General features: G+C 45.0%; 1 protein-coding gene across 2 annotated transcripts in view; it reads left to right on the top strand.

The window, feature by feature from the left end:
• CFAP57 (cilia and flagella associated protein 57) overlaps positions 1–13,315 on the top strand; it is a 127,059-nt gene that overhangs the window by 236 nt on the left and 113,508 nt on the right. The window contains exon 2 of one of the 2 annotated variants that reach the window (XM_037908028.2): positions 29–207. In XM_037908028.2, coding sequence (XP_037763956.1) covers positions 51–207 — 157 coding nt within the window. In that variant the 5' untranslated portion in view covers positions 29–50. Of the gene's footprint in view, positions 1–28; positions 208–13,315 lie in introns of those variants that run through there. The other variant, XM_043521515.1, reaches the window with a different exon arrangement.

Below are 13,315 nucleotides of genomic sequence, written 5' to 3'. Positions count from 1 at the left end.
CTTATGCCCTGTATCTCTCTCCCAGCAGAACCCGCAGCATCGGGGACACCATGTCCGTGATTGTGGCTCAGTCTCTCCACATCTTTGGGCTCCGCTCTCGAGTCGCAAACAACGTTTGTTACTTTGATGAACAGATAATAATATACCCCTCGGGGAACAGCTGTGTGAAATACCACCTAGAGCAGAAATGGCAGAAATTCATCCCAGGTAACACCCCTTCCCTCTCACAGACACAGTGCTCCTGTCTCTACTCGCACAGATGGAGTGTATCTCACACACTGGGTAGCCACTGGAGCTTTTTACACTCCTGTAAGTTATTCACATGAGTAATCCTGTTGATTTGGTTTCCCTTTGATCTGTGCTGAAATGTTTGCAGAGTTGGGCCTAAGAGGACAGGGAATATACAAAGAGTGGGAAGAGGGATGCAATCAATATATATGTATATGACATACCAATACAACAATGTTAAAAAAAATAAGATTGCAAAGTGAAGCATTCATAAGTTAGGACATGCCAGAATTAACGTTGCTTGTGCAAACTTGTCCCCATTGTGCATATAGAGCATGATACACTCTTTAATTACATGTTCACATTCTATTTGTTCTACAGCATCCTTACCTCATTCAGTGTACAAAATCTGGGAGCTGCAGGATCCCCCCACTGCTCGGTGCAGCTGGGCAACTGTGGGGGGTTCTCCTGCTGCCCCCTCCGGCTGGGCAACTGCAGGGTCCCCCCACCAGGGTGGGGGCTGGGAGCTGCCGGGGGTGGGAGGGGAGCTTGGAGCTCCAGCCCAGGGCCAGAAAATGTCACAGAGGTCAATGGAAGTCACAGATTCCATGACCTCTGTGACATAATCGTAGCCTTAATCATATCTCCTTTCCATCTTCATTCTGATAGACTAAACAAAACAAAACAAGCTTTTTTAGCTTCCGCTCCTTAAGAAAGGCTCCCCATTCCTCTGATCATCTTAATAGCTCTTCTCTGCTCCTGTTCCAGTTTGAATTAATCTCTTTGGAACATGAGTGACGAGAATTGCACACAGAATTCCAGGTGAGGTCTTACAAGTGCCTAGTACAATGGTGTTACTTCCTTATCTTTATTAGAGATACCTCATCTGGTGCATCCGAAGATCTCATTTGCCTTTTCCACTGCCCTATTATATCGGTGGCTCATAGTCATCCTGTGATCAATTAATACACTCAGGTCTTTCACCTCCTCTGTTGTTTCCAACAGAGGTTCCCCCAATTTATAACTGAATTTTTTTGTATTACTCTATTAGTCCCAAAGGCATGACCTTGCACTTTGTATTATTAAATGTCATGCCATTTCTATTACTCCAGTCCTCTAGGTCATCCAATTCTTGTTTGATATTCTGATCCTTGTCTAAAGAATCTATTATTAAAGAAATGTATCAAGTTAGTTTGGCATGATCTACCTTTGGTAAACATATTGCATTTTATCCCATTTTCCATTTATCTCCATAGTTCTTTATTATTCTTTCCTTCAAAATCAGTTCTAACAGGTAGTGCAGGTCTTGAACCACCAGTGTTGTGCTGCCACTGGGAAGTACCAATTAATAGGCAGACCATTGCATAGCAATACAGACATATTAGGATTTTTAAAATATTATACATAAAAAGTCAGCTGTCCCCAATCTACTCATCATTAATTGCCTCATTTCTTGTAGTCATGACAGCAAAGGTGGGTCTTGAGGAGGGATCAAAAGGGAATGGAAGTGACTTCAGGGAGGGTATTCAGTGTAAAAGGAGCAGCATGGAAGAAGCCATAAAAATGTTTGTGTGAGAAGCTAAGGACTTGTCTACATGGTAAGCACTAGTGTGCGCCAGAGGGGTGTAATTCTAATGTGCATTAATGTGTCATGCACTAACTGGTCCATAAAAAGAAAAGGAGTACTAGTGGCACCTTAGAGACTAACCAATTTATTTGAGCATAAGCTTTCGTGAGCTACAGCTCACTTCATCAGGTGCATTCAATGGAAAATACAGTGAGGAGATTTATATACACACAGAACATGAAAAAATGGGTATCATCATACACACTGTAAGGAGAATGATCACTTAAGATGAGCTATTACCAGCAGGAGAGCGGGGGGAGAAAACCTTTTGTAGAGATAATCAAGGTGGGCCATTTCCAGCAGTTAACAGGAACGTCTGAGGAGCAGTGGGGGGGGGGGGGGGGGGGAATAAACATGGGGAAATAGTTTTACTTTGTGTAATCACACATCCACTCCCAGTCTCCATTCAAGCCTAAGTTAATTGTATCCAGTTTGCAAATTAATTCCAATTCAGCAGTCTCTTGTTGGAGTCTGTTTTTGAAGTCTTTTTGTTTTAATACTGCGACCTTTAGGTCTGAGATCGAGTGACCAGAGAGATTGAAGTGTTCTCTGACTGGTAACTGGTCCATGTGGACCCTGCTGGTATGCCCTAAAAGTTCCCTGGTGTATGTTAACCATGGAAATGTAGGGCTGGAAGGAACCTCAAGAGGTCCTCAGGTTCAGCCCTCTGTGCTGAGGTAGGACCAAATACATCTAGACCATTCCTAACAGGTATTTGTCTAACTTGTTCTAAAAAACCTTCAGTGATGGGGATTCCACAATGTCCTTTGGAAGTCTACTTCAGAATTTAACTTCTCTTACAGTTAGAAAGTATTTCCTAATATCATAGAATCGTAGGACTGGAAGGGACCTTGAGAGTTCATCTAGTCCAATTCCCTGTACTCATGGCAGGACTAATTATTATCTAGACCATCCCTGACAGGTGTTTGTCTAATCTGCTCTTAAAAATCTCCAATAGGCAATTTATTCCAGTGGTTAACCACCCTGACAGTCAGGAAGTTCTTCCTAATGTCCAACTTAAACTGCCCTTGCTCCAATTTAAGACCATTGCTTCTTGTCCTATCCTCAGAGGTTAATGAGAACCCTCCTGCTTGTAACAACCTTTTATGTACTTGAAAACTGTTATCATGTCCCCCACTCAGTCTTCTCTTCTCCAGACTAAATAAACCCAATTTTTTCAGTCTTCCCTCATAGGTCATGTTTTCTAGACCTTTAATCATTTTTGTTGCTCTTCTCTGGACTTTCTCCAATTTGTACACATCTTCCCTGAAATGTGGCACCCAGAACCAGACACAATACTCCAGCTGAAGCCTAACCAGCGAGGAGCAGAGCAGAAGAATTACTTCTCATGTCTTGCTTACAATACTCTCGCTAATACATCCCAGAATTATGTTTCCTTTTTTTGCAACAGTGTTACATTGCTCACTCATATTTAGCTTTTGGTCCACTAGGACCCCCAGATTCCTTTCTGCAGTACTCCTTCCAAGGCAATCATTTCCCATTTTGTATATGTGCAACTGATTGTTCCTTCCTAAGTAGAGTACTTTGTTATGCCTAACAATCTGTTCCATCTTATGTTTAGCTGTGGCACTTTGATTACCTTTCACAGACCTCAAGAAGAGCTCTGTGGCACTTGAAAGCTTGTCTCTTTCTCCAATAAACATTGGTCAAATAAAAGTGATGGGTTCCCCGCTGGGGTGCTACCTGGAACTGGGGTACCACTGAACCCCCCTGACCCACCAGCCTGGGCTCTCTTTACACTGTACTACTGTGACCAGCCTGCCAAGCCCTCTCCGGACTATCGACCGGCATTGTGTTGGACTGAGGCCCATGGTTTGTCTCTTGTGTCTGGTGAGAGGTCTTCAGACTCCTAAGGGTAGAACTTTTTACCTCCACTGCATATCATATACAGATGGACCGGGTGAACTATATTCTTGAACAATGCCTCCAGTGCTCTCTAAATTACCACCAGGATGACTGGATCTCCCTGCTCCCATATGCCAAATTCGCTTATAACAATGTGATTTATGCCTCCACTTGGCAGAACCCCTTCTGTGCCAGTTATGGCTTATATCCTTGCTTCCATCTGGGGCTGCCTACAAACTGCTCAGTTCCTGCAGAAATGGACCTGGTCACTCATCTGCATTACATACAACAAGAGCTCATAGAACATCTAGAAGTACTAAAAAGGTCTATAAGCAGTATGCAAATAAGCCACACCTACCCTACCTATGGGGACAAGGTCATGATGTGAACTTGAAACCTCCAGCTTACAGCCAAGTTAGATCACCAATACATGGGGCTGTTCAAGATCATCAAACAGGTCAATCCAGTGACATGCAGGCTTCATCTGCCTGAGTCAGTGAAAATCCACCCCATGTTCCATGCTTCCCTCCTGAAATCCTACATCAAGAACACCTTCTCAGGTTGATCCAACCCACTGTCAACACCCATTATGGTCCAATGACAAGAAGAATACCTTGTCCAATCAATTCTTGACTCTAATCAAGTTTGGGGAAAGTTCCACCATTTAGTGGACTGGGAGGGATATGGCTCTGATGACCAGTTATGGGAACTAGCAGAAAATATCCATGCCCCCAAGCTGGTATAAATATTCCCCTGAGCTCATCCCTAGAAGCTGTGTCCGGGGGCCCTAGGAGGTGCCCTTGAGGAAGTAGCTTCTCTCAGGAATGAGGACTTGTAGCTGCACCTGCTCAGTCTCCAGGCAGCCTATGAGCACAACTGAGCCACAGCCGGACAGCCTGAGTGACCACGCTGCCTAATTGGCCAAGTAAGTCAGCAAGCCTGCTCTTAAGCTCAGCAGCAACAACTGGTCTCTGGCTGCTCAACACTTATACTTTCAGCTGCGATCATTCCTTTGCTTATCTTGTTCCCAGCTATTCTCCATTCCTGCTTCTGCACTGCACCTGGCCACTCCAGCCCTGCTATCCTACTGGGTTCCTGAGTCTGGCACTGACTTCTGGCTTTGGTTCCTAACTCTGGTTCAGACCCTTTGGCTCTAGATACTGACCTTCTGGCTCTAGCTCTGACTCCTGATTCTAAATTTCAGCTCCAACCACTAAGCCTGGATCCTGTTCTGACCACTGTGCTTGACTTCACTTCAGCCAGTAGACCTGACCATCAATGTCCCGATTCATGATAGTTGGTTTAACATGACAAATCCATGCTGGCTATTCCTTATAACCATGTTGACTTGTAGTTGTTCACAAATTCTTTAATAATTTGTTCCAGTATCTTTCTAGGTATTGAAATTAAGATGACTGATCTATAATTTCCCTCTTTATTCCCTTTTTTGAAGCTAGGTACTATGTTTGCCCTTCTCCAGTTCTCTGAGACCTCACCTGTTCTCCATGAACTCCCACAGCTCCATGAACTCCCACAGATAATTGCTAATGGTGTCAAAATTACTTCAGCTACTTCCTTAAGAAATCTAGCATGAATGTCATCAAGTCCTGCCAACTTAAATACATCTAACGTATCTAAATATTCTTTAACCTCTTCTTTCTCTATTTTGGCTTGTGTTCTTTCCCCCTTGTTAATATTAACAGTGTTGAGTATCTGGTCACCATTAACCTTTTTACTGAAGACAAATAAGCAAAAAAGCAAAATAAGCTTTAAACACCTCTGCCTTCCTGATGTCATCCGTTATTAGCTCTCCTTCCCGTTAAGTAGACTGAGGACCAACACGTTCCTTCATCTTCCTTTTGCTCCTAATATATTTAAAGAACCTCTTCTTATTGCCTTTTATGTCCCTTGCCAGGTGAAATTCATTTTCTGTTTAAGCCTTTCTGATTTTATCTCTATGTGCTTGTAGTGCTGTTTGAAACAGGACTACATTAACGCACACTAGAAAACTTTTAGTGCGTGCTGGTAGAGTCCACATGGGCAAGTTAATGCACAACACCCTAGTGCACACTAAAGTTTACACCTCACTAGTGCAGACGAATGAACCTTGTAGACAACCTCTAACAATGGATGGACAAAAGTTAAGGTTTATTATGGGACCTAGTTGAAACCTTAACGAAGGAGAGAGTGTTGTGTCTCTAAAATAAATTAGTGTCCAGAAGTATATTTGTCTCAAAGGAGGAAAAATACCTTGTAAAATGCATGCTGACCAAATTACTAAAACAAATTCTTAAAGAGGTCATGTTTGTAAAAAGTCTAAGGGTGAAATCCTGACCCCATCGGAGTTAATGAGAGTTTTACCCTAAGTCAAAGATAAAATGGAAAACTTTTATACAATACAAAATGATAAACAATAACAACACAAATAAAAACATGAAAGATAAAAATAACATTAGTATATAGGAAAGAAAGCAATGTTGCAAGATGCTATATATGTGTATCTAAGGTTATAGGAAAAAATGTGATGATATAGTGTATTATTTGAAAAATTAGTATGTGATTGTGTAGTCAAAGTCTGTATCTTAGGTTATATCTACACTTGCAAGCATTCACAGGTAGTTGTCGATCTACTGCTAGTGCATGTACTCCATAGCTGGACCGAGTGTCCACATATGCTGTGCTCGGCATGGGTGCACATGTATACCCTCATCCACACTTCCCCTGTGGGTTTGCCATATTAGAGCTGCCATTTCAGGGACAATATCCCTGAGTATTGTGCATAACAGGAGACACTCTAGGAATTCCCTTGCTGTGTGTTGCTGGAACTGTCTCCCGCCTTCACACATTTTGTGATGGCAGGTCCCACTCACCTCTCCCTTCTGCTGGAAAACCAGAAGCAAGTCCTGGTTCATGTGGTTCTTCTCCTGCTACTTGTCATGGGAAAAATGTTCATGAGGTGCAGTACTGAATTCACTAGATACTTGATGGAATCAGGCCAGAGCTTTCTGACACGCCAAAGATGGCTGATCAAGAGGGTGAGTGATAATTCACTGTAGTCCCATGGAACAGATATTTTCACTGCCAGTATTGTCACGGTATGCCCCATTTCCAATCCAGAAGAATCAGCATGGTGTGGTGGGAGAATATCATTTTGAAAACTTTGGCTAATGACTAGTGGCTTCAGAACTTCCAAATGAGGATCTAGGCCTTCATGAAGCTGTGCGAGGAGCTTACACCCACCCTCCAGTGCCAGACCACTCGTTTTCAGAAACCCATATGTATACAGAAATGATTGGCTATGCCTTTGGAAGCTAGGAACATCTGACAGCTATTAGTCAGTTGCAAACCAGTTTGAGGTTGGGGAGTCCACTTTTGGGGTGGTGGTTGTACAGATTTGCCAGGCAATCAGTACTGTCACCTATCCACAGGTGGTTGCCATAAGCCATGTAGCAGAAATTATAGCTGGTTTTCTCAAAAAAGAGCAGCAACCAAGGTGGCAGGCAGGTCCTGAATGCTTTCCACCTCCAGTTGAATGAGTGATTGTATTAGGGCATGAGCCAATTCCTTTTGGGCATACTCCCATTCCCCATGGCATGCATCCTGCTCCAGGAACTGGTTCATCAGTGCCTCCTGCCTAAGAACCTAAATCTTCTATGCCCTGATGAACTCAAATTGTGCTTGGTTCTTTCTGTCCATGGCAATAAGCAGGTCCTTCTCCGTCTGCCTCTGCTGTCTCTGGAGTGCTGCTTCTGACCTCCTGGTAGAATGGTTTTCCTCTTTACAGCAGAAGGTCCTGCCAATTCAAACACAAGGGTACCATTATACTACTTTTTTCCTTTGAAGGATGGGAAAAAATCCCTGCACATAACATAGCTGTGCTGCCAATGGCCACAATATTGATAATTTTAACATTTCAGAAAATAAGACTTCTGATGCCTTCTTCGTTGTCAGGCAACTTTTGCAGCACCCGAGGAAGGAGCAGAGGTTAATAATGGTAAAATACCTGTGGTAATGTTTTTTAAAAAATTATAATGCTCGCACTGTATCAAGGGGCCAGTATGGTTCAATCCTTCCAGGGGCTATGTTACCAGTTACCAATTTATTTCTTAAAGGTGGGCCATCTTTTGGAGAACATAGCCATTTTCAAAGTTCTAGAATGGAAAAGAGGGTTGGCTTTCCAGTCATGTGGGGGAGAGCTGGCAGTCCATGACAGAGAGCTATTTCTGGTAATGGTCACCCCTCTACATATTGCTGAATGAAGGTGGACTAAGCATATTTGCACTGCTGTTGAACCTGAAGAACCAGTTTGAATTTCTGCTACACCAAAAACTTGCTGAAATATGCTTACAGAATTGGGATGCAATTCAAGAGGAAATTTATTGTATTCTAAGCTAGCAGATGGAGTTCCCATGAAAAAGGAAAAGCAAACCACTAAGAATGCGCACCCACCCCGTAACCTTCCCCACCCTGCATTGCCAGAAAATCTGACCCCTGTGTCCAGCAAAGAGCAGGGGGAGGGACAGGGAAAGAAAGTCACACTGAAACTTTATTTTGTTCCCTGAACTTTCCAGTAAACACGGAAAGCCACTCTCCACTGCAAAGGGACATGGCCCTGTGTTTGTGCAACTGCCAGAGCTGATCCTTGATCCACCCCCGTTTCTTCCAGCTTCTGCAGCATGGCTTAGAGCAGGGAGTATCCAGACACCAGGAACTGCAAATGGTAAAAAACATTTCTAATGTTCACGGGGACAAAGTACTTCTGTGACGTTCCTCAGAGAACCAAAGGGTTCATTTACCTAAGCAGGCTCACACCTAACCCATTCACCCCCTCCCACACCAGCCTTCTGCACATATCCCTTTGTAAAGGGACAGGAAGGCAAGGGGAAGGGGAGGGTTGGTTGTTGTTTTTTTAATCTTTGAACAACCATGTTTTCTACAACTGTCCTATCCCCAATGGGCCCTTTCCAAACCCAGATCTTTCCTTCCTTTCACCTGGTCCACATGGCCCAGGACTATCACTGACAGCATGCTGGCTGAGAAGTGAACAGACACAGATTATAATGACAGTTTATTAATAATCTTTGGTATAGCTTCAGCTAAATTTGTAGAAGTGGTTAATGGAATTTCAATAAAATCATTGCTTTATTGCCCTGTCTTGCTTTCAGGGTGACACACTGTGGGGACTGAGTTTCATAGAATCAAAGAATATCAGGGTTGGACCAATCCCCAATTAAATCATCCCAGCCAGGGCTTTGTCAAGCTTGACCTTAAAAACTTCTAAGGAAGGAGATTCTACCACCTCCCTAGGTAACGCATTCCAGTGTTTCACCACCCTCCTAGTGAAAAACTTTTTCCTAATATCCAACCTAAACCTCCCCCACTGCAACTTGAGACCATTACTCCTTGTCCTGTCCTCTTCTACCACTGAGAATAGTCTAGAACCATCCTCTTTGGAACCACCTCTCAGGTAGTTGAAAGCATTTATCAAATCCCCCCTCATTCTTCTCTTCTGCAGACTAAACAATCCCAGTTCCCTCAGCCTCTCCTCATAAGTCATGTGTTCCAGACCCCTAATCATTTTTGTTGCCCTTCGCTGGATTCTCTCCAATTTTTCCACATCCTTCTTGTAGTGTGGGGCCCAAACCTGGACACAGTACTCCAGATGAGGCCTCACCAATGTCGAATAGAGGGGAACGATCACGTCCCTCAGTCTGCTGGCTATGCCCCTACTTATACATTCCAAAATGCCATTGGCCTTCTTGGCAACAAGGGCACACTGTTGACTCATATCCAGCTTCTAGTCCACTGTCACCCCTAGGTCCTTTTCCGCAGAACTGCTGCCTAGCCATTCGGTCCCTAGTCTGTAGCGGTGCATTGGATTCTTCCATCCTAAGTGCAGGACCCTGCACTTATCCTTGTTGAACCTCATCAGATTTCTTTTGGCCCAATCCTCCAATTTGTCTAGGTCCCTCTGTATCCTATCCCTGCCCTCCAGCGTATCTACCACTCCTCCTAGTTTAGTATCATCCGCAAATTTGCTGAGAGTGCAATCCACACCATCCTCCAGATCATTTATGAAGATATTGAACAAAACTGGCCCCAGGACCGACCCGTGGGGCACTCCACTTGATACCAGCTGCCAACTAGACATGGAGCCATTGGTCACTACCGATTGAGCCCGACAATCTAGCCAACTTTCTACCCACCTTATAGTGCATTCATCCAGCCCATACTTCTTTAACTTGCTGACAAGAATACTGTGGGAGACCGTGTCAAAAGCTTTGCTAAAGTCAAGAAACAATACATCCACTTCTTTCCCTTCATCCACAGAACCAGTAATCTCATCATAGAAGGAGATTAGATTAGTCAGACATGACTTTCCCTTGGTGAATCCATGCTGACTGTTCCTGCTCACTTTCCTCTCGTGTAAGTGCTTCAGGATTGATTCCTTGAGGACCTGCTCCATGATTTTTCCAAGGACTGAGGTGAGACTGACTGGCCTGTAGTTCCCAGGATCCTCCTTCTTCCCTTTTTTAAAGTTTGGCACTACATTAGCCTTTTTCCAGTCATCCAGGACTTCCCCCGTTCACCATGAGTTTTCAAAGATAATGGCCAATGGCTCTGCAATCACAGTCGCCAATTCCTTTAGCACTCTTGGATGCCACGCGTCCGGCCCCATGGACTTGTGCACATCCAGCTTTTCTAAATAGTCCCTAACCACTTCTTTCTCCACAGAGGGCTGGCCACCTACTCCCCATGCTGTGATGCCCAGCGCAGCAGTCTGGGAGCTGACCTTGTTCGTGAAGACAGAGGCAAAAAAAGCATTGAGTACATTAGCTTTTTCCACATCCTCTGTCACTAGGTTGCCTCCCTCATTCAGTAAGGGGCCCACACTTCCCTTGACTTTCTTCTTGTTGCTAACATACCTGAAGAAACCCTTCTTGTTACTCTTAACATCTCTTGCTAGCTGCAGCTCCAGGTGTGATTTGGCTCTCCTGCTTTCATTCCTACATGCCCGAGCAATATTTTTATACTCTTCCCTGGTCATTTGTCCAATCTTCCACTTCTTGTAAGCTTCTTTTTTATGTTTAAGATCCGCAAGGATTTCACCGTTAAGTCAAGCTGGTCGCCTGCCATATTTACTATTCTTTCGACACATCGGGATGGTTTGTCCCTGTAACCTCAATAGGGATTCCTTGAAATACAGCCAGCTCTCCTGGACTCCTTTCCCCTTCATGTTAGTCCCCCAGGGGATCCTACCCATCCGCTCCCTGAGGGAGTCGAAGTCTGCTTTCCTGAAGTCCAGGGTCCGTATTCTGCTGCTTACCTTTCTTCCCTGTGTCAGGATCCTGAACTCAACCAACTCATGGTCACTGCCTCCCAGTTTCCCATCCACTCTTTCTTCTCCCACTAATTCTTCCCGGTTTGTGAGCAGCAGGTCAAGAAAAGCTCCCCCCCAGTTGGCTCCTCTGGCACTTGCACCAGGAAATTGTCCCCTACATTTTCCAAAAACTTCCTGGATTGTCTATGCACCGCTGTAGTGCTCTCCCAGCAGATATCAGAAAGATTAAAGTCGCCCATGAGAACCAAGGCGTGTGATCTAGTAGCTTCTGCAAGTTGCCGGAAGAAAGCCTCATCCACCTCATCCCCCTGGTCCGGTGGTCTATAGCAGACACCCACCACTACATCACCCTTGTTGCTCACGCTTCTAAACTTAATCCAGAGACACTCAGGTTTTTCTGCAGTTTCATACCGGAGCTCTGAGCAGTCATACTGCTCCCTTACATACAGTGCTACTCCCCCACCTTTTCTGCCCTGCCTGTCCTTCCTGAACAGTTTATAACCATCCATGACAGTACTCCAGTCATGTGAGTTGTCCCACCAAGTCTCTGTTATTCCAGTCACGTCATAATTCCTTGACATCACCAGGACCTCCAGTTCTCCCTGCTTGTTTCCAAGGCTTTGTGCATTTGTATATAGGCACTTGAGATAACCTGCTGATCGCCCCTCATTCTCAGTATGAGGTAGGAGCCCTCCCCTCACAGATGTTCCTGCCTGTGCTTCCTCCCGGTATCCCGCTTTCCCACTTACCTCAGGGCTTTGGTCTCCTTCCCCCGGTGAACCTAGTTTAAAGCCCTCCTCACTAGGTTAGCCAGCCTGCTCGCAAAGATGCTCTTCCCTCTCTTCGTTAGATGGAGCCCATCTCTGCCCAGCACTCCTCCTTCATGGAACACCATCCCATGGTCAAAGAACCCAAAGCCTTCTCTCCGACACCACCTGCGTAGCCATTCGTTGACTTCCATGATTCGACGGTCCCTACCCCGGCCTTTTCCTTCCATGGAGAGGATGGACGAGAACACCACTTGCGCCTCAAACTCCTTTATCCTTCTTCCCAGGCAGTTTCAGGCATGTAGCACCAGAGCAAGAGGAGTTATTGTCAGGGAGGGTGGGGGTCTGTTGTAAAACTTACCAGCCTTGTATTCTGATTCCTGCTGCAGGTTGGGGTCCTCCTTTGGCTCTTCGGCTTGGGGGGTGGGGTTTGTTCTATTGGCTCCATGAGGAAGAGGTTTAAAATCCCTTGATCCTCTTCTTCTGGGTCTCCTATGCTTCCTCTGAGGTCCCTGCTGTCTCCTCACCCTGGGAGTCATGAGCCATTTCAGGCTCTGCACTGGGAGCCCTGGAGAGCATCTGGTGTGCACAAGGGTCCCTCATCAAGTGACTGTTCGAGTCCTTCACCGTCCAGTACAGGAGCCTCAGGAATGGAGTCTAGTGAATGCCCACCTCCTCCAGCTTCCACGAAATTTTCTGGTACAGGGGAATCTTCTAGCTGCTCCAGATGAAGTTGTGGAGTATGTTATACTCTGACCACAGTTTGATGAGCACCTGGATGTGCTTGGTGGACCGGGCAGCTACTCTGGGAACATGGTCCATGTTAACAGAGGGCCCTGGATCTTTATACACTGAGTAAGGGTTAGGCAAGAAAGGCTTCAATGCATTAGGGGAATGGGCCTGGCGGACTTCTGAAACTGTAACACATCCCTTATGCTCATCCACGCTGTAGTGTAGCAGGAATATGGGACCATGCCACTGTGGAATCGTGTGCATAACCCATCCTTCATGTGTGCTAGCTTTCTCACACATGATTCAAGAATTCAGATGTGGATAATAGAGGGGTGATGGCACAACAGTGCACTTGTAGGCATGTAGGTCACAAGTGTAGACATAGCCTCCATGTATATGTGTAACCCACACACCTCTTGGGGGTAGTGTTCTGTCCCCTCTAGTGGCACCGAGAACACTTAGAGAGAGAGATTAATGAGTCTGCTCTACAGCCTTAGCTAAGAGCCGTATGGCTTTTAGCTCATGCAGTAGAGGCTCATTGCATTTAGCTCCAAAGTTCCAGGTTCAATCCCGTCCACCAACAACCGTCTGTCAGTGTTGCATACGCACAAGAGGCAGATTTTGCATGGGCAACCTTAACTCTGATATTTCCTGATTTTTGAATGTTTATCTATGAAATCTTAGCACGCTAATATATTGTGAGGCATTTAATTATGCACATTTGACTTCATGCACAACAACATCTTCCCTCCC

Source organism: Chelonia mydas, chromosome 8 (genome assembly GCF_015237465.2).
Source record: "Chelonia mydas isolate rCheMyd1 chromosome 8, rCheMyd1.pri.v2, whole genome shotgun sequence".
Lineage (NCBI taxonomy): Eukaryota > Metazoa > Chordata > Testudines > Cheloniidae > Chelonia > Chelonia mydas.
Note: the sequence above shows the minus strand (reverse complement) of the source record. Positions and strands in the feature narration are given on the sequence as shown.